We start from the raw sequence: 18,147 nt of genomic DNA, 5'->3' as shown, positions 1-18,147 counted from the left end.
CCATAGCATCCTCCTATCTGTGTGCATTGCAACATTCAGACTAGTCTACCCAGTCTGCTCGTCTAGACAAAGTGAACTGCACTTCACCTGGTTTCCCAAGCAATAACTTTTGGTAGCTCCCCATTGTCCTAAACTAAGTGAACCTATCTACCATCTACCAGGGAATGCTCTTGTACATAATCATTCATCATCGTGAACTCAAGCTTGTGCGGACCAACCACCTGTCATGCCTACCTGCTGCGAAGAAAATGTTGTGTGCAAGTAACAAGCTTACTTGTTATCTCACTATATATTCCAAACCTTCCACGAGGAAGAATTTGGACGTTTGGAAAGAGGAGGAGGGAGCTTCGCAGGAGGTTTTGGAGCTTTGAAGGAAGTTCAGGGAGGGACGCTAGAGTGCCACATGGCACAAGTTGGAGGAAGAGAAACTCTAGGGTGCCACATGGCACAATTTGGAGGAAGAGGAAAAGGCGAAGGTTAAGGTGCCATCTGGTGCTCTGTATGGAGGGGAGGAGTAGATTGGGCTATGAGTCATGGCAGAGGGCGTACATGGAGCAAGTCCCACCAATGGCCCACTGCAGTTAATGGGGCTAGACACAGGAGAGATAGAGGGCAGATAGAGGCACCAACGGCTATAGGTAGAGTATTGTAGAGGGAGAGGGGGAAATCCAAGGGAGGCATGTCCTTTTAATACACATAAGTATGGAGGCGCCACTCTTCCTGCCATCATGCCCACGTGTTACAACGGCGGGAGTCTACTCCCCACAGCTTGACCAACACTGCAGCAGACTGATGTAGTTTGGCGCACGCAGCAGGAGCTGCATTGGAGTTTCAAGTGTGTGGATGCGGATGGGACCCACCTTATAGCAGCCTAACATGCAGTCAAACATCGTCTAACATGCTGTTGATGCAATCTGTGTTGGAATTTTAGAGCAATATCAAAACTTTACATGCACTATGGAAATCATGTTGGAAATGAAATAAAAACAAAATCAAGAGCCCTCACAGATAAGTCACGCAGATAACACAATAAAATTCAGCATATGCACTTCAAGTTTTACACATAAAATGGCAATTTGACACCAAATCAAGATACCAAACTCACAAAACCAGTATATTCTTTTGAAAGAGAGACTCGAGCTTGGTCATAACTCCTTAGCGAACTCCTGCCAAGGTTGTTGGTATAACAAGAAGAGTTCTCACAATAGAAATGATTCAAAACTATGAACCCTATCCTACCGAGCTACTATTCGACTTATACTAGTAAATCTATGAAGACTATAGTCTTGTGAGTCAAACAAAAGGACTGAATTCTCTGTGAGCATGGACATATGAGGTCATGTTGGTAATCATGACAAACTAGCCATGCATTGGTTCACCACCCTTGCAAACCAATCAATAATCTGGTTCTTACATGGGCCAATCATTGCAAGCCAACCAACACAAGCCACCATCATCTACATGCATGGTCCAATCAGAGTCAACCAAGTGCTTCCCAAGTTTATGCCTAGCTATACCTTTGAGTGAGACGTGGGCCCATGAGGGTCTTTTTCCAACAATCCCTCCCTTAGCTGAAATGGGGAGAAAAATAAAAACAAAGAAGATCCATTGCTTACCAATAGCTAGACTCCAAAAACCTAACTAAGATAATCTACCCAAAAAACCGATGCAAAGATCAACTTACGCCAGCAATGTTCCTCATCATGCCTTAGCTTACCACAGTACCTACATCCTTTCTTCTTCTTCACGTTTTTATTTTCTTTCAAAGCCGGTTCACCCACAAGTTTTAATGACTCGACACCTTTCTTCATTGAGAAGCAATGCTACATGATTGAGGAAATTAGCATCATCATCCAGTCAAAGAATTCGAACAGTATCATTGTATCAAGGTGGCAAACTTTTCAATATTATCACTTTCTTATCCTTTGCATCTACTCTTGATCCAAGGTCATTCAAGTACTTCAATAGAGCTTGCATCTTATTTAAGAAGGTTCCCAAGTTCTCTATCTCCACCATCATCTGTAGACCGAATAACTCTTGTTTCAAGTTAGCCTTTGAATGCTTCATTCTGACCCCAAAAAGGGCCGAGTATCTGCCAATTTTTTGTTGCTGTCTTTTTCACGTCCACATGATGAAAATAGTTGTCCTAGGTCAGGCACCACCTGATATGTCCTCTATGCCCAGACCCACTACATGTCATTTGTTTACTACATAGAATGTATAGGTTGCCCTTCTCTAGCTTCATAACTAGAGACCACTAAATCATGAGGGACTACGTACTCAGCACTTTGCACATGGACATGAGATCTTGGCCATGATCCTACCACAGCTATTCAACCATGCCGTATGCCATGGCTTCCCGCCTACTTGGAGCACCACCACCATAGTATCGACGATACACAAGACAAGTGATCCCATGGACATTAGGAACTACTGTACTCTTATGATTGGCCACACTTTGGCTAAGATATATGGGTTAGTATTAAAGAGGGAGATCAATAGCCACATAGAGGGTCACGGGTAGTGGGCCCTTGGGCAAGCAGGTTTTCAGAGATAGCACTCCACCCTAGACCTCATTCTCACCTTGAGGGCTATTATTGAGGAGGCGAAGTCAAGGCATCACAAAGTCTACACTTGCTTCATAGACTTTTGTAAGGCATTTGATACTGTCCCACATTCTCATCGGATTAGGAGGTTATAAGAGTTGCAGCTCCCAGAGATCATGATTTGGGGGTCATGAGTCTATATGAGTCTGTCAAAGAGAAGGTACATGCACCAAGAGGCCTATCAGACTGGGTTGAGAGCACTATCGGAATGAAACAAGGCTACCCCCTCTCACCGACTCTTTTTGGGCTCTATATTGATGAGATCACTTTTTTTTTCGATCGCCCAAGTGGAGAGGGTTCGCTTCTGGCTGATCTGATGGTGCAGATATGTCACCATAGCTTCACATACCGTGATGAGCCACTAGAGATAGTGCAGTCTTACACATACTTGGAGGAAGTGTTCACCGGACCAAGTTTCATGATGACGACTATCACGAGGACAAAATGCTCTGGCCAACTAGATAGGTGATGCCTCCAAGCACACTTCAACGACCCTCTGATGAACAATTGGCTTTTTGACATGTTAGTGAGACCAATTGCCATGTATGTAGCATCTTTCTGGGAGAGTGACATTTCAATGGACAAAGTGGAGGAGATTTGAGAGGCTACAAGTGATTATGGGATCTAGGATGATTCGGAGTAATCCCTCCTTTCACTTGGGCATGTACTAGGAGCGTTAGCCCTAAGCACTTGACACTCTCTTGATTTTTTTGCTACTCTCTTGATTTTGAGCAGAAAACAACATGAAAAAACCTATTAGTAGAATGCCTTTCAATACATAGAGAGTGTAAACCATTGACATGTGTAGATAGGTTATGTACCCGAACATCATCCAAAGGTAATCTGCTTGGTGGTGTCATTGATGTCATTGTACTGTTGAGAACCACGCATGGAACGTTTTGCCGAGCCAAAGGAGATGGAACCATGAGAGGATAGGTATTTGGCTTTTTTTAAAGAACCTTTGGTAGAATCAAAAGGGGTGGTTTTAAGATACCTTCGATCACTAAGGCCATAGGGGTATGATTTATTTTGGGTAAAAGAGGAGAGTTGGGAGCCAAGTGGGCGAGGTTACGAGCTGGCTCAAGCAATTATTCATGAAATAGAAAATATGCAATAAGGCTTGTTCCTACTTCAAGTGGGAGAGAAGCAATCCATGCAATGAAGGCATAGAATTGGGTTTTGGGGGATTCTAGCTTAAAAAGGTTTTGGAGATTATGGATCATGAACCAACGTACTTGATCAAGCCACATAATGGAAGAGGAACAGCCAGATCCTTCTCTCGTGGAGCAATGACACTTGACGTAGGGATAATGAATATTCCATAAGGTTTTGAGATATTTTTTACCTGATTTCTCAACACAAGAATGACCTTGGTGCAAAAGTACACATTGTGGCTAGCACATTTGGTTTGATCAAAGGAGTTTAAAGAGAAAAGAGAGAGAGTGCAGTTGAGATCAGTAGAGAGAAACTGCTTCCTCTACCACACAATAATTTTACATTGGTCTTCTACTTTCGAAGACAAGCTACAGAGAGTGGTAAGGGATTCCACTATACAAGGGACCCTGTGATTGAGAGTTTTGAAACCCCAGAGCTTATGGGAGAAACTAATTGAATTAAGCTCGAGTTGTCAAGGAGGAAGGAGAGGAATGAAATAAGAGAATTCTGAGAGAAGATTACTGGGAGAGGAATCAGTAAGCAATAAAAGCTTGGGTGAGATTAGCGAGGGCTTCTTTGTCAGCTGTATCAGGGTCATCAACATCCACTAGAGGGTTATGGGAAACACAAGCAATTTATTCTGACAAAGGCATCATTGGGAGGTTGTTGACTTGAAGAAGCTTGTTAACGATGGCAAGGAGAGATTTATGATGATAAGATTCAAGATCTTGATCATCAAACAAGTTAATGTCATTGAGTTGTAGAAGTAGGTTGTCCAGAGATGTTGCAACATGAGGATCTTTGCAAGACATCACGAGTAGTTGAAGCCAGTTGTTGATGGATGCAATACATAGTGCCGAGGGAGTGTTATTCTTCTTTGCTGCTTCTTCAAATTTGAAAATCTTGGCAAGAAACCCATTATCTGAAAAATAAGCAAGAATTGTTTGGATCCCTTGAGCAAGTGGAGGACACATGTTGTTCCGCATGCCAAATTGTGAGAGGACCTTGTTCCAGTAGTCCTGCACACCCTTGGCAGAAAGTTAGCATCAACGAGACACATGGCTAACCCGACCAGAGATTAATGGGATTTGCATGTGTGCGTAGATAAAAATACCCCAAGAACATGGCACTCGAAGCTCTTAAAGGATTATAACACGTAATCATTTTATTATATTCCACGAGTGTGCAAATTTTGTAAGTACATCAAGAAATCAAAGTTGAACAAAGTTTTGAAAAGGTAGACATGTAATACCTGCACACCTCGACTTGTTATCACTTTACCTCAGACAAGGAGACCTATCATGATCCATGGCTAGAAAAGGCAATGGAGACACCATGAAAAGTTTAAGGCAAAAGTACTAGCCTTCCATATAAGAGGCATTAATAATTTTGAAAGTCAACTGCCAAACCTTCCATGTAGGATGTACAAGATGTCGTTAGAAAGAATAATTATTTTAGAGACATTAGTACGGATGATTTTTTTTTTTTAACAACATTTACCCTACCATATAGGAGATGTAAAAATAATTTTATTTAGCCTACCATGTAGGAGGCATTAGAATGAAAACAATAAACTGAGTCCTAGCTTGCCATAGAGGAGGCATAAAAACAAGAAAAAAACTTTGCAACTAGGATATTCCAAAAGGGACACATGTTTTGAAGCAAAATAAAATAGCCTTCCATGAAGGAGGCATGAAAATTAACTTTTTAAAAATATCTCAGTTAAAAACTTTGCAACTAGGATATTCCAGAAGGGACACTTGTTTTGAAGCAAAATAAAATAGCCTTCCATGAAGGAGGCATGAAAATCAACTTTTTAAAAATATCTCAGTTAAACATCTTCTTGGTTTTTCGAGAAAGGTAAGGTCGTGTTCTAGCTTGATGTAGTATTAATCCATCTTTTTTGACTGCCTTTATTTTTTTATTGATGTAAGGAATAAAGGCAAGATCCAAATTAACAGACATTCGAGCTGTCTTGCAAGGGGCACAAGTGTTAGATGTGTCCTAAAAATGAGACATACATTCATTAGTTTACATGGAAAGTAAACACAAGAGAGTACTCCATTATCTACAATGTCCAAATCTACAATTATTACCAAAACATGCACCTTTATTTATGAAGGAAAAACTAGTCGATTTGTTAAACGAAAGAATTAGAGTGTGTAAAAGTGTATGCAAAAATTAAAGTAATAAGAATGTAAACATAATTGTAAACCTACTAGCTTAATTACCCGTGTAGATATGAAGATGTATAAAAGAAACATCTTTAATTACTTAGATACTTACATGAAGGTATATAACTAATGGTTCTTACATGAAAAATTAATTAAAAGGCCTGAATGAATCTGCAGAATGTAGTATAGGTTAGCCTGGTTAGTGAAACCTTTCACGAGTCGGCATTTTCCGAATGCCTATCAATACTGTGTATCCGCGCCGGTAGATAGCGCCCATGACGGGACTACATCCCAGGGCAGCGACGCTGCATATTGCAGGTCCCTAGCATCCATGGACTAGGCGACAAGTACCAGGGAGCCTTGGTCCTCTACGTTTTGCGAAAGGACGGTAGCATAAGAGAGGCAGAGAGTATGGTGCAAGTTGGTGAGATGGATTAGTGTCTTGGCGACTATTGGCCATGAAACGGCATAGAGCAAAGAGCGAGTCATGAGAGCAAATGAAGAACGGTTCGGCCAACTAGAGCTGGATGTGCAGAGGTATATTGGCTGTGGAGGACCGAGAAGCAAGAGCTAGTGGAAGGGGCGACCGGACCATGCAGGTGAGGACACCTCAGGACAAGCTTGGTCTCATGAGAACCTACCATAGGACATGGTCTCTTGTATCAGTCTCGAACATGAGCAGAGAAACGAAAGCATGAAGATATAAGGAATGGGAAAGAGGAGGAAATGTCGTAGCAATAGCGTTTCAAAGATCTATCACGAAATAGCCGTGTCGCAGCGTGGCGAAAAAAGCAACGAATTCAAGCTCCTGAATAAGTGGATTTACCTGAGAGGTTGTCGTGATAGCTAAATGGGACAGCGTAAGGGGGAGCGGTCGTGAGGATAGCAGAGAAGGGCAGATATGAACATGCGTCCCCTCGTATGGAGCGGGGGTCTTATTTTATGGTCCTCCTAACTTAAAGTCACCCACATGTAATGCGTCATGAGCCAATGAGGGCAATCCTTACCCAAAACTAGTCTATCCATATATCTCTCTTTAAATAGGATTCAAGAGCAAAAAGCACCGTAAGATCACATAGGTACCTTTTATACATCCCCTGGGGTATCATGAGGAGTAGTCGAAGCGTAATTAGAGACAAATAAAAGCAAAGCGGAAAAGAGGGGGGGTTTACGGCATCTATCCCACAATTTCGAAAAGACATTTAGAATCACTATTTAGATGTTTGTGAGGCATAGATTAGGACATCATAGGACTGTCACAGGTATGTACTCCCAACATGAATAGCAGAGACGGGTAATGTCAGAAGGTACTTTATGTGTTTGCAAGGTTTTCCCAGGTCACACCAATGACGATTGCCATGTAAAAGAACCCATGTGAGCATATGTGTGTTTGTGTGTCTGTGAGGGAGTACAAGAAGTGTGAGTGTGTGTGTGTGTGTGTGTGTGTGTGTACACACATATATATAATTTATTGTACCTTATAAAATAATAAGCATATATATAAGAGAAAGAGAGTGACAGAGAGAGATGTTGGAATGTGATCCTCATGGGGAGGCATGTATTGCCCTAAGGTTGCTATGATGCATGTGATTGGCTAGCTAGCATGAACCGAGTTGGTTGATTGGGCCTTGCAATCAAGGAGCCTGTGATTGGCTCACCAGTGCATGGGCGACTACGTGGTAGCAGCAAGCTTTGTGGTGATTGGTCTCCTCACACATGGTGGTTTTAGAAGGTGCTTGTAGAAGATTGTGGCAGTGACAAAGGTGACCATGCAATGGTTCTATTAATCTATGAGGAGTTGACATGCTCAATCTTTTTGTCGAGGTCTTGTGAGTCATGAGCTTCGAGCTTATGCTCAGCTCTCTAGTATTAGAACATTTGCTAGCAGAGTTGTAGGGTCCTTAGTAGAGTCATATACATTTTATGAACTACAACAAGGCCCGGCAACATGAGCAGGTTAATGAGATACGTGAAATATTTTGGTCCATGAAATATAGTTCTGTGTTCTCCTATAGTTTCTTAAAGGCTTCGGTCCATTTGCAACTGTTTTTAGCTTCCACAATTTTACATTTAAGAGAGTACATTGTGAGTTCTTTATCATTGATTGTTTTGGAGGTTTCTGGTTTGCAATCTTGGAGAGAAATGAATTTCATTAAATTGAATTATTGCATGCAAATACCCAATAAGAGAGAGAATCAAAGAGAGATGAGAGAGAGCGAGAGCAATACACACACACATGACTATCCCTATCGTATTGTCCTTGTACTCCCATGATCCTATAGGTGCATGATAGCAAATGCCCGTGCCAAGAACAAGCCGTGTTGTGAATGATCTATGATACAGAGGCAATTGACTATGTGTCTCTCCACCATGGTACCACGGTTTGGCCAAGGGGAGTAAATGTGACTGACACACAACTGACACGTGGAGAGAGAGAGAGAGAGAGAGAGAGAGAGGGAGAGGGAGAGGGAGAGAGAGAGAGAGGTGCATGCGTGCATGCGTGAGTGTGCGTGTGCATGCATGCATGTGTGTGTGTGCGCACATGTGTGTGTATGGCTATCCCATTCATAGCATCCCCATGCTCCACCATCCTATGGGTGCACGATAGCAAATGCCCTTGTGAGGAATCATCTATGATATAGAGGCAGTCGTGCATGTGTCTTCCAATGTGGCACCTACCCGTTAGGGTGGGACTGGTCCTTTTGTGTCATCACCCCTATCTGTATCAACACATATCACACGCCCTATCATCTTTCAATTCGCTGCATCCGATTATTTTGATATTAAATCATAAAAATTCATAGTGTTAACATCTTGCTAAGTTAATAGTTCCTGTGTGATGGGGTCACCACAAAGGTCAGTTGGGCGTGGATGCTCCTGTGTTGATCCAAACTTTTAATACACATTAGTAGCATCACATGTATATGATATAGATCATGCCAAACAAAGAGCAAAATCCTTCCACATTGCCGGCACATGTGTGTGTGTGTGTGTGTGTGTGTGTGAGGGAGAGAGAGAGAGAGAGAGAGAGAGATGTATGTGTGCATATGTATATGTAGATGGTGGAATAGCAAAAGAAGCACTAGCTCCCCCAACAAAGTTCCAATCTAAGGTGCTGCACAAGCCCCCTCATAGAACATTCTTGACTTGTTTCATTTCTCTAAGGAAGGCTTCACAAGGCCAAATGTGGTAAACCTTGGGATACATCAATAGCTTCAATAAGATCTGATCTAAGCAGCATGAGGTGAAGCTCGAGCATCACGTGACATAGTTGGCTAAAGAGATCCACAATCCATAGAATGAAATCGATGACTATTAGAGCTCAACATGAGTACTTCAAGCACAACATGCCACATGTGTAAATCAAATGCAAATATTGGAGCAATGTTGCTCACTATTGTAGCAAGTGCAAGGCATGGACCAAAAAGTTTTGATAGCTCAAGGCCAAGGCAACATCAAGGCCACCATCTATAGACTTGGCAACAAGGTAATTACCCCATCAAGAGAATCCTAACGGACCTCCCACAGGTTGGCATACAACCTATAAATACTAATAACTGACTTGTATTATCGAGACGAGATGGGTTTTCCCAGTTTCACTATGATCATATAATTGAGATGATGAGGGCACCGAGCCTTCCCATTGTATACCTAAAGAGGAACGACGACTCCTCCTTGACGGACAACTCTTGCCTCAGTCCTTCCTAAGGACCCTGTGGAGAGTGCTTATCTTGAGCATTACTCTTCTACGTCTAACTGTCATGTTATTCTGTGAACACGGGCGATACGTAAAGACACTTTTTTAATAGTTGTCATGATATTTTTCGTGGGAACCCTTAAAGGGCTAGCAGATACTATGCAGGCATGCCCACAAAAATCTAGCTCTAGCCATGTATTCACCTACGCGATATTTATAGGGAAGTCATTCCACTTCTCAGTTATAAGGACCACAAATGGGAGATAGATGGTTTTTTGCAATAACTCGTGTTTGAGAAAAGTAGATGGTATATCTGCTACTAAGAATAAGAAACGGCCAAGTGTCTTTGAGAGACACAGGGAAGCTAGAATGCTCTATCCGAGTCTCATGTCCATGTTTGAGTAGAGAAATTAGAGACTTGACATCCCAAACAATAGTGGTATAGGATGACAATGCAAAGATGCGAGAGCACTCGCACTAACAGATTAATGCATTATCGGGAAGAACACACATGCATGATGATCTACCTTCATACGCGAATATAGTAGAAGGTGTAGTAAACATACATACTGGTAACATCTACACGGACCGTTTATATGGCTAAGATGGTTTAGACGCTAGTGGCATTTATTCTCTGCCGATCGCGCATACAAGTTGTCCACTTGAACCGGATACTATGTTTAACTATAACTTATGGATTGAGTGAGGAAAGGCCTTTGAGCCATGGAGCTCATGATTCATTCTTCTCGTCCCTCGCTCTACGATGCATAAGCTCATGGGCCAGAGAAATCATGAGTCGGAGTACATGATAGCACCATGAAGAATCTGTGAACCAGTGAATTCATGATTTTACGAGAGCATTGAGGGGTCCACGAGCCACTGTATTCTTACTGCTGCGAACAACATGCGCATTAGCTTAATACTTCTACACTACAAAGGAGATGTGTCCGCAGACATCGAGCGAGAGATTTGTTCATAAAAGCTTGGCATTGATTCTATCATCATTTAGATAGGAGATGCTTTCAATAAAGGAAATGTCTGACTACGAGGATATATGGTGGACCAGAGAAGGGTCGTTTCCCCAGAACTAGTTATCGCCCCCAGTTGGAATGGGGCCCACTATATCCCACTTTGTACATTAGCCACAGTTTTTTTTAAAATAGATTTGGCAAATTGCAACTAGTACCATCTGTTTTTAAAGTAATTTAATATAGTAGATCCAACTTGATTCTTCTTTTGGAAAAGCGACTACAGATATCAGGATGTTTAGGTGATAATAGCAGTATATGGAATTATTATACTGAGTATAAGTTTTCTTATGAAGTTTTCTGATAAGCACTGAGAAGCAAGCTAAATATGTAGGTGCCTTTTCCCTGATCAGTAGTACAAAGGAGAACTTGGGACAGTACTGACTGTCTCCATGCTCACTTGTATGCAGAAACTAAATGGAATACAGGAAAATCAGACTAGTTGGAGATCTGTACCATATAGGCAACCATAATGTTATAATTTGGATACAGGAATAACATTAGTCTCTTTTGGGTTGTAATAATCATGTGCTTGAGAAATGTTATTGAGTTGAATACATGATGTTGCTTACACAATACCAGTAAAAACAACAACAATTAAGAAATACTAAGGAATGTACCTTGACCAATTTTTCTATCTATCACTGATTAATTTTCGAATACCAAGTGCCAAAATTATTGGTAATCAGGCTGTGTGACATGGATGGCAACTGTGTGCTAGCATGGAGGCCTGTAGTCCCACATTGAATGGTCTTTGTTCTAGCTTGCCCTTCAGAATGCAGGTGAGTTGGCACACTTCTCAATCAGATTTTCTCATGAAGGTTTTTGAAGATTACACTGGCACACTATATACTATAGCAGCGGAATGGATATATGCATATAATCATCCTATAGTATTATTTGCTATTTTGTTTACAACTTTTGGCTAATACTGAGAATTTTGGGAGTAGATTTTCCTTTGTATGGGTATACCATAAACATGGAATTTTGAGACAACTCAGTGATCTCTAGTTACTACTGTTATTGTGCAAGTTTTTGGCAGAACAGTAATTTATCCTTTGCCACCTCCCCTCAGAATTGATTATATGGGGATTTTTGGAATAAACAAGGATTGCTAATGACTGAGTTGGGACACCTTGTATTCCCGTTCCAACTTATATTCAGTTGATTGTATCACAGAAACTTTCTTTTCTACAATACCAATATAATTATCTATAGTATTTTCTGATCCAGTTATGTGGGAAACAGTAAGACTTGGAATTTAAGGGACTTTGGAAATTTTCATGGGAGATGGGTGTAATTTCTACAATTACAAACAGTAGATTTGAGGTTGTTTAATGAACTCAAGGAATGAATGATTCAAGGGCATTGAAGTCATATGATTCTGAATGTGTCAAGGATATTGGATTGAGATATGGAAAAGAGTAGTAGAAATGTAGGTTGAAACACACACACACACACACGCGCGCACGCACACACACACACACAGAGCTACACAGGTCATCCAAATTCATCGCAGGATCTTCGCTAGGAGCTTCAAGCCTAGAAAGTAGTCGTACAGGTTAGTCAGATGCTTATTGGAGAACAAATGGGCGAGGCCTTTCCTCTCTCTTGCTTGGTCGGCCAAGGCTGCCCACTCGCTCTGTTCCTTTTCTTGTTTGTGGTGGAGGCTTTGGGCTACTACTTGAGATCATAGGTGGAGGGCCTCACAGGATTAAGGCTCCCAATCAAATAGGAGGAGGAGCTGCTTGATTCAGAGTTTGCAGATGACACGCCCTTGTATGTTGAGGGCACTACAGTGAGTCTGGAGAGAGTCAGGGGCACCGTGGCTAACAATTGTGAGGCCTCAGGTGTACAGATCAACTGGACAAAACCCATTAGTTTCTTCACGGGCTTTGAGGAGACACAGGAGATTCATGAGTGGGGGAGTGGCTTTGGCTTCATATGGATACCACGGGGCCAAACAACGAGATACCTTAGATGCTAGGTTGGTATTGACATTACAGCAGAGCAACAGATTGCCATAGTCCGTGAGAATGCTCGATACAAGCTTCTCTACTGGAGCTCGACCAAACTCTCTCTAGCAGGTTGTGCCTTAGTGGCAAACCATGTCCTTATTGCCATGGCCTGGTATATTGCCTCATGCTAGTGCTTTCATAGAGGTTGCATTGGGCAGCTCCGACGGTTGATACAGAACTTCCTTTGGGCAAATTCGGACAGCACGAGGAACACTAGAGCTCGAGTAGCTTGGCAAACAGTGATCATGCCGCAGGCACTGAGAGGATTTGGTATCATTGATTCACAGATGCAGAGCAGAGCCCTCTTGGGCAAGTTGGTGGTTCATGGTCTCACCCCAGGTGCAGAGCCTTGGAGGCTCCTCTTACAGTGAGGGCTTCTAAGGACCACCCCACGCATTGGGGGGACAGTGGCAGCCTTCACATAGATGGATCTTCTCAGAGGCCCCCCTCACGGGGAAGGGTTCCCCCTTAATGAGGAGCCTTCACAAAGTCTGGCAAAGACTGGCAGGGGGTCTCATTCATGCTTCGCCCAGATGCAGAGAGGAGTTTAAGCATCAGCCCCTTATGTGGCACCCAGAGATCAGAGATTAGGAGGGAGGTATGCTCGGACAACGCACTCACATTACTTGGGCACAGTGGGACAGTGGTCTGGTAGGGCCCTTTGGCCGTTGGAGTAGATTACCCATGGAGACAGAAGTGAGGCTTGATGCCCTAGCACATCTATGAGGGGCAGGGCCACGGATGTGTGAGATTGACTTTGCCATTCCTGAGTCTTAGTGGGAAGGACTTCGCATATAGGGAGATAGTAGATGGTTGGGCAAGTTTTCCCGTACTGGTGTTTCCTTGAGGATATGGATGCAGCGAGGCATCACACACCCCGGCTTCTTCCGTGTAGGACCTGGAGGCCTACTTCAACCACTCACTGTGAGAGACCCCAAGATGGATGGGAGTCTTGATGGGATTCACTTATAGATGATCATAGTGGTGGGACGTTTGGGGAAGGAGTGGCACATTGACCCTCCCAGTATTTTAGAGCAGGACGCCCCTAGATGGCGCCTTTGGCTATGGGAGGGTAGACCCATGAGGGAGGTCCAGTGGGATCCAAGAGAGTGGTTCTGGCCCTCTAGGGGCAGCCTAGCCGAGCAAGTGGATGAGGTGTCCTTTTTCTCCTACATCACACGGATTGGCAAGAGGCTTTAGATGGACTCGTCGAGGTGGACCCCCTTGAGGGAGAGGCATTGGGTGACCCAAAGAGTGCTCGGGGAGGTTCGCTCCAGGTTTGGGATGCGGTTGTGGTCCAGTTTGCGGTCGAAGAAGTTTTCATACTTCTTCTGGTTGGCCGCCCACGGAGATTTGCCCATCGGACCATGGTTGGAGCAGATGCGAGTGCAGGGGCAGTGCCATTGTTGCCCTGATGGTGTCCTGGAGACTATCCCTCACTGCCTTTGGAGCTATCGGAGCACAGTGAGGATCTGGATGGGAGCCCTCAAGATCATGACATGTATACAGAGTCTTTAGAGAGACTACACCTAGGGGATGGTGGCTTGGTTGACAGAGGGAGGACACACATTTCAGATAGATGAGATCTCTCCAGCCTACCGGATACAGGGTTAGAGCATCCAAAGGATAGCACTCCACGAGGCAGTCCCTCCTGATAGCCTAGCTCCTCCTCCTCCTAGGGAGAACAACGTTTGGGAGGTGGTAGCCAGCATGACGGCATGGAACATTTGGGTGGCTTGTTGCAGTCTTGTGATGGGTGAGCACCGGTTCCACCCTCGGCTATCGTAGGCGCCATCTGGTAGGACATCATTTACACATGACGGTCCACCCTGGGAGCGTGGGACTCCGGGCTCCAAGGCGACTATCAAGAGGCGTGCTCATTTCTGCAAGGCTTGGCTTGCAGAAGTATTCTACATCTTCACCCCACGAGGGATTCGCTGGTTGTATAGTCCCCCCACTTGGATGTTAGGCCCAGTGCCAAAAATTCCCTAGGTAGTGAGCTGGTTTCTCTTTGGAACAGGCCAGTTTTTCTTTCAGCCTTTTCCTGGTTTTTTCCATACTCAGCACCTTTGGGGCTGCTATTTTGTATGAAGTCTTTCAAGCATTAATAGAAGGTTCCTTTCTTTAGGAAAAAAAAAAGGGTAGTCGTACAGGTCATCAGCTCCGGCCTAGCTTGTGCGCCCATCATGCGTGGGCACTATAGGACTAATGGAGGGGAGTGAAACTTGCCTAAGAAGATGAACAGCATGCACTCCTAAGATGTAGAGCCTATGCACATATCAGAGAAGGATATGGGGACATGAGAGGAAATTTGGAAAATCTACTGGAACAACTAGCCAAAAAGCTAGGAAGCTACTTAAAAGAAGTTTTGGAACAGTGCAACAAGGTCAACACACAAGGTAGCACACAAGTACTAAATACATAACAATTTTTTAAGAAGTTTATTTCATTGGATGTAAAAGACCATTATTAGTTTAATAATGGTCTCCAACCTAAAGGGTAGCACGTGGAATTGAATATGTGTGTGTGTGCCACACGTCTCTCTTCTATGCTCGCACCTTAGACTTCAAAACCAACCTCCACGGATTCAAGAATAGGTTCTTTGTGAGATTCTTGCAAGAATAGGTTCTTTGTGAGATTCTTGCCACGGGGCTTGAAATCCACTTGTTTTGGCCAAGGTGGCCATGTGGTGGGAAATTTGATGAGTACCTGCATGCAAGTTTCCATAACTCAAAGCTTAAAATCCCTCTTTTGGTGAAACATCTAGTATGTCTGAATTGCACTCTTTTTTGTTACTTGGCCAGCACTAGAGCGTTTTAAGGAACTCTAAAATCCTATGAAGCCATGTGGCATATTCTAAGTCGTTAGATCAATTGGCCTATTATTAGCTACTTACAATATACTTAGCAGCTGGCTAAGCATTCTAGTTTTTTTAAAAAGGTGATAAGCGCCAAGAGTGCCCCTATATGGAGTTGCGCCTGGGACTTGAACTGAGGACTGGCACACGCATACCGAACTAAAGGCTCTTGGGAGGAATTGTGCTCCTTGGAAGGAGTAGGGAAGGAGGAAGTTGGGCAGATTTTGGCGATCAGCCAGCGGTCGGGAGCCTAGGATTCCACCGGGAAGGGCGGACATGTGGCCTTTCTCGACGGTGAAGGAAGATGTAGAGGTGGCGAATGCGACAAGTGGTACTGGATTTCTGGAGGGGCGCCGGATTTTGCGACGGCAGATTCGGAGTTTGAATGGGCTTTGATATGAGGGCGGAGATGATCTAATGTGCGAGACACAAAACCAAGCAACTTGGAAATGTGCTCCTTGGGACGATTCCGCTTGAAAAGTAAGCAATCAAACGTTCCGTTGTTCAAGTTCAAACTTCAAAAGCTCTAAAACCCTAGCTTCTTCTCCCCTCCCTCTCGCAATCTCTACAATGTACCTTCCTCTTGCCTCCCCTCAACGTTATGATCCTCAGCCCGATTGGTCGCTCTCCGATCTCAAAGATGAGCTCGATTCCCTCGCTGCCACTCTCAACAACTTACCCACATTGCCCCCTCAGCATTCGCCTTCTCCTCATGCCTCTCGGTACGTATTTTGCTGTTTCTCGAGTAAGTCACTGGGCAATCAAATCGTAAGCTCGCAAGCTATTAAAATCTTATTCGACTTGCAGTTTCTCGTGGCGGCAGCTCTCAGTCACCGCAGATTTTGGAAGAGCAAGGAGGCCTTTCCGGATTAGCGCATTTGACGACGACTCTGAGAGCGATGAGGACGTCCAACCGGAGGCGGAGCTTCAGCAAAGCGAGGAACACACGTGGAACTCTGATGAAGACGAATTGTCAAAGAGCAAGCGCGGGTACAACGCATTGATGATGTGACCCCGATATCAGTTCTTTTGCTTTGATTAGCTTTAGACAGAAAGCTTCAGTGCACTTTAGGTAATCGGCTGCCTGAACATTCTGCAGACAATCCTCTTTTTCCAGTCGTCTCGTATGATAATGATGCTGTTTGATACCCTTCACTTGGAAACATGTACCCCAAAGCATTAGAATCCTTCGTGGGTTAGAACCATGTGCCCAGCCAAAATTGTCTACATACTCTACTCTAGAAGCTCCCTACCCCAAGCTGGACAATGGACATGCCTCGCTTGGAGTAGATCATGACCCATTTGTGAGCCCTACCATTCATGGGAGGAGGTAATGGGCCATATATGCATTTTGCAGTCAGTTTTGGGCCAGCCCATGGGCCAGCCACATGAGTCTATTAAGGGCACAACATTGGCACAGCACTTATCAGTTCACATGCTTGTTACATCACACTAGTGCAAGGAGATGGTGTAGAGTATCCTTTAGAGAAGGTTTGGGGATGCTGTCCAGGAGGTAAATATTGGTTGACATTTTTATTTGTACTTCCCCCCCAAGTTTTCAGTATGCACTGAAGGTCGGTTCTTTGCGAAAATTGTGAAGGATAGCTCTCCTGGCCGTAGGTAACTACACCATGTGCTGAAAATGACCTTCCCACAGGAACTGATTGGATAGACTCAACCTGCCTTGGAGCAACATGACCCTCCTCCAAAGGATGTAGACAGCTAAACACATGGGGGTGAAGTGGATAGCAATGGCCACGTAAGCAAGATGATCTTCACCTCGAGGGACTGCAGCAAGTCTTCACTAGGTCGCACACATGTTGACCCCAAGGCGAAAAATATATATCCCGTCTGTCAGAGGTCAAGTGCTCACTGTAGCACCTGTATGCAATGGAAAGTGAATGGGAACTCTCTCCAAAACACACCGAGCACTACGCTGTAAATGAACCCTCAGATATGCAGGAGATAAAACAACTCTCAAAGCAGTAGCTCATGGATGTGGGAAAACAGTCTATTCACGTACTGATGTGGGAAAACAGTAGCTCACGGATGAGCACAAGACCTCCAACGGTGCTGGGTAAACACAGCCAGGTGTGGCTGATAGAAGATTGAGAGAGTCTGCTGCTGCCTGTGTATGCTCCTGCGTGCCTCTGTGAAGATGGCTTCAGTGGGATGCACAGACTGAGGCAAGAGGCTCCCTTTTTAAAGGGCATAAAAGGTTTATAAAGGAGTCAACCGACTTGGCCAACGCATTGGCTCGCCAGCTGGCCGACCCTAATTCAGTTTTGCTGACTGAACAGGTCAATCCTGTATGCCTTGCAGGCCCTTGCATCTACAGCAAATCTGCTCTGGATCTGCATCTGCAACCCTAATTTGCTGGCAGTCACCTGTGTTTGAGGACTGCCAGCAAATTGCTCAACATCCTGCCCGACCTGCCTAACCTACAGCCCTGTTTGTCCTCATATGGGAGCCCACAGGTGGGGTAACTGGTCTCTAACACTCACTCTCATTGGCTCAAATGGGCGAACCCCCTTGTGTCCAATGAGATGCTCTTATTTGCTCACAAGACAAAGCCTTGGTGGAGAGGTTTGCAATATTCACTTTTGTTGGGC

General features: G+C 44.0%; 1 protein-coding gene across 1 annotated transcript in view; it reads left to right on the top strand.

The window, feature by feature from the left end:
- The first annotated feature begins 15,888 nt into the window (after nucleotides 1–15,888).
- Nucleotides 15,889–18,147, top strand: part of LOC147901235 (mRNA export factor GLE1-like) — a 124,901-nt gene continuing 122,642 nt past the window's right edge. The window contains exons 1-2 of the mRNA XM_087375971.1: nucleotides 15,889–16,257; nucleotides 16,343–16,525. Coding sequence (XP_087232097.1) covers nucleotides 16,106–16,257; nucleotides 16,343–16,525 — 335 coding nt within the window. The 5' untranslated portion in view covers nucleotides 15,889–16,105. The remainder of the gene's footprint in view (nucleotides 16,258–16,342; nucleotides 16,526–18,147) is intronic.

Source organism: Dipteris shenzhenensis, chromosome 6 (genome assembly GCF_047967505.1).
Source record: "Dipteris shenzhenensis isolate YYH24624 ecotype China chromosome 6, Dip_SZ_1.0, whole genome shotgun sequence".
Lineage (NCBI taxonomy): Eukaryota > Viridiplantae > Streptophyta > Polypodiopsida > Gleicheniales > Dipteridaceae > Dipteris > Dipteris shenzhenensis.
The sequence above is the reverse complement of the archived record's forward strand: the minus strand, read 5'-3'. Positions and strand labels throughout refer to the sequence as shown.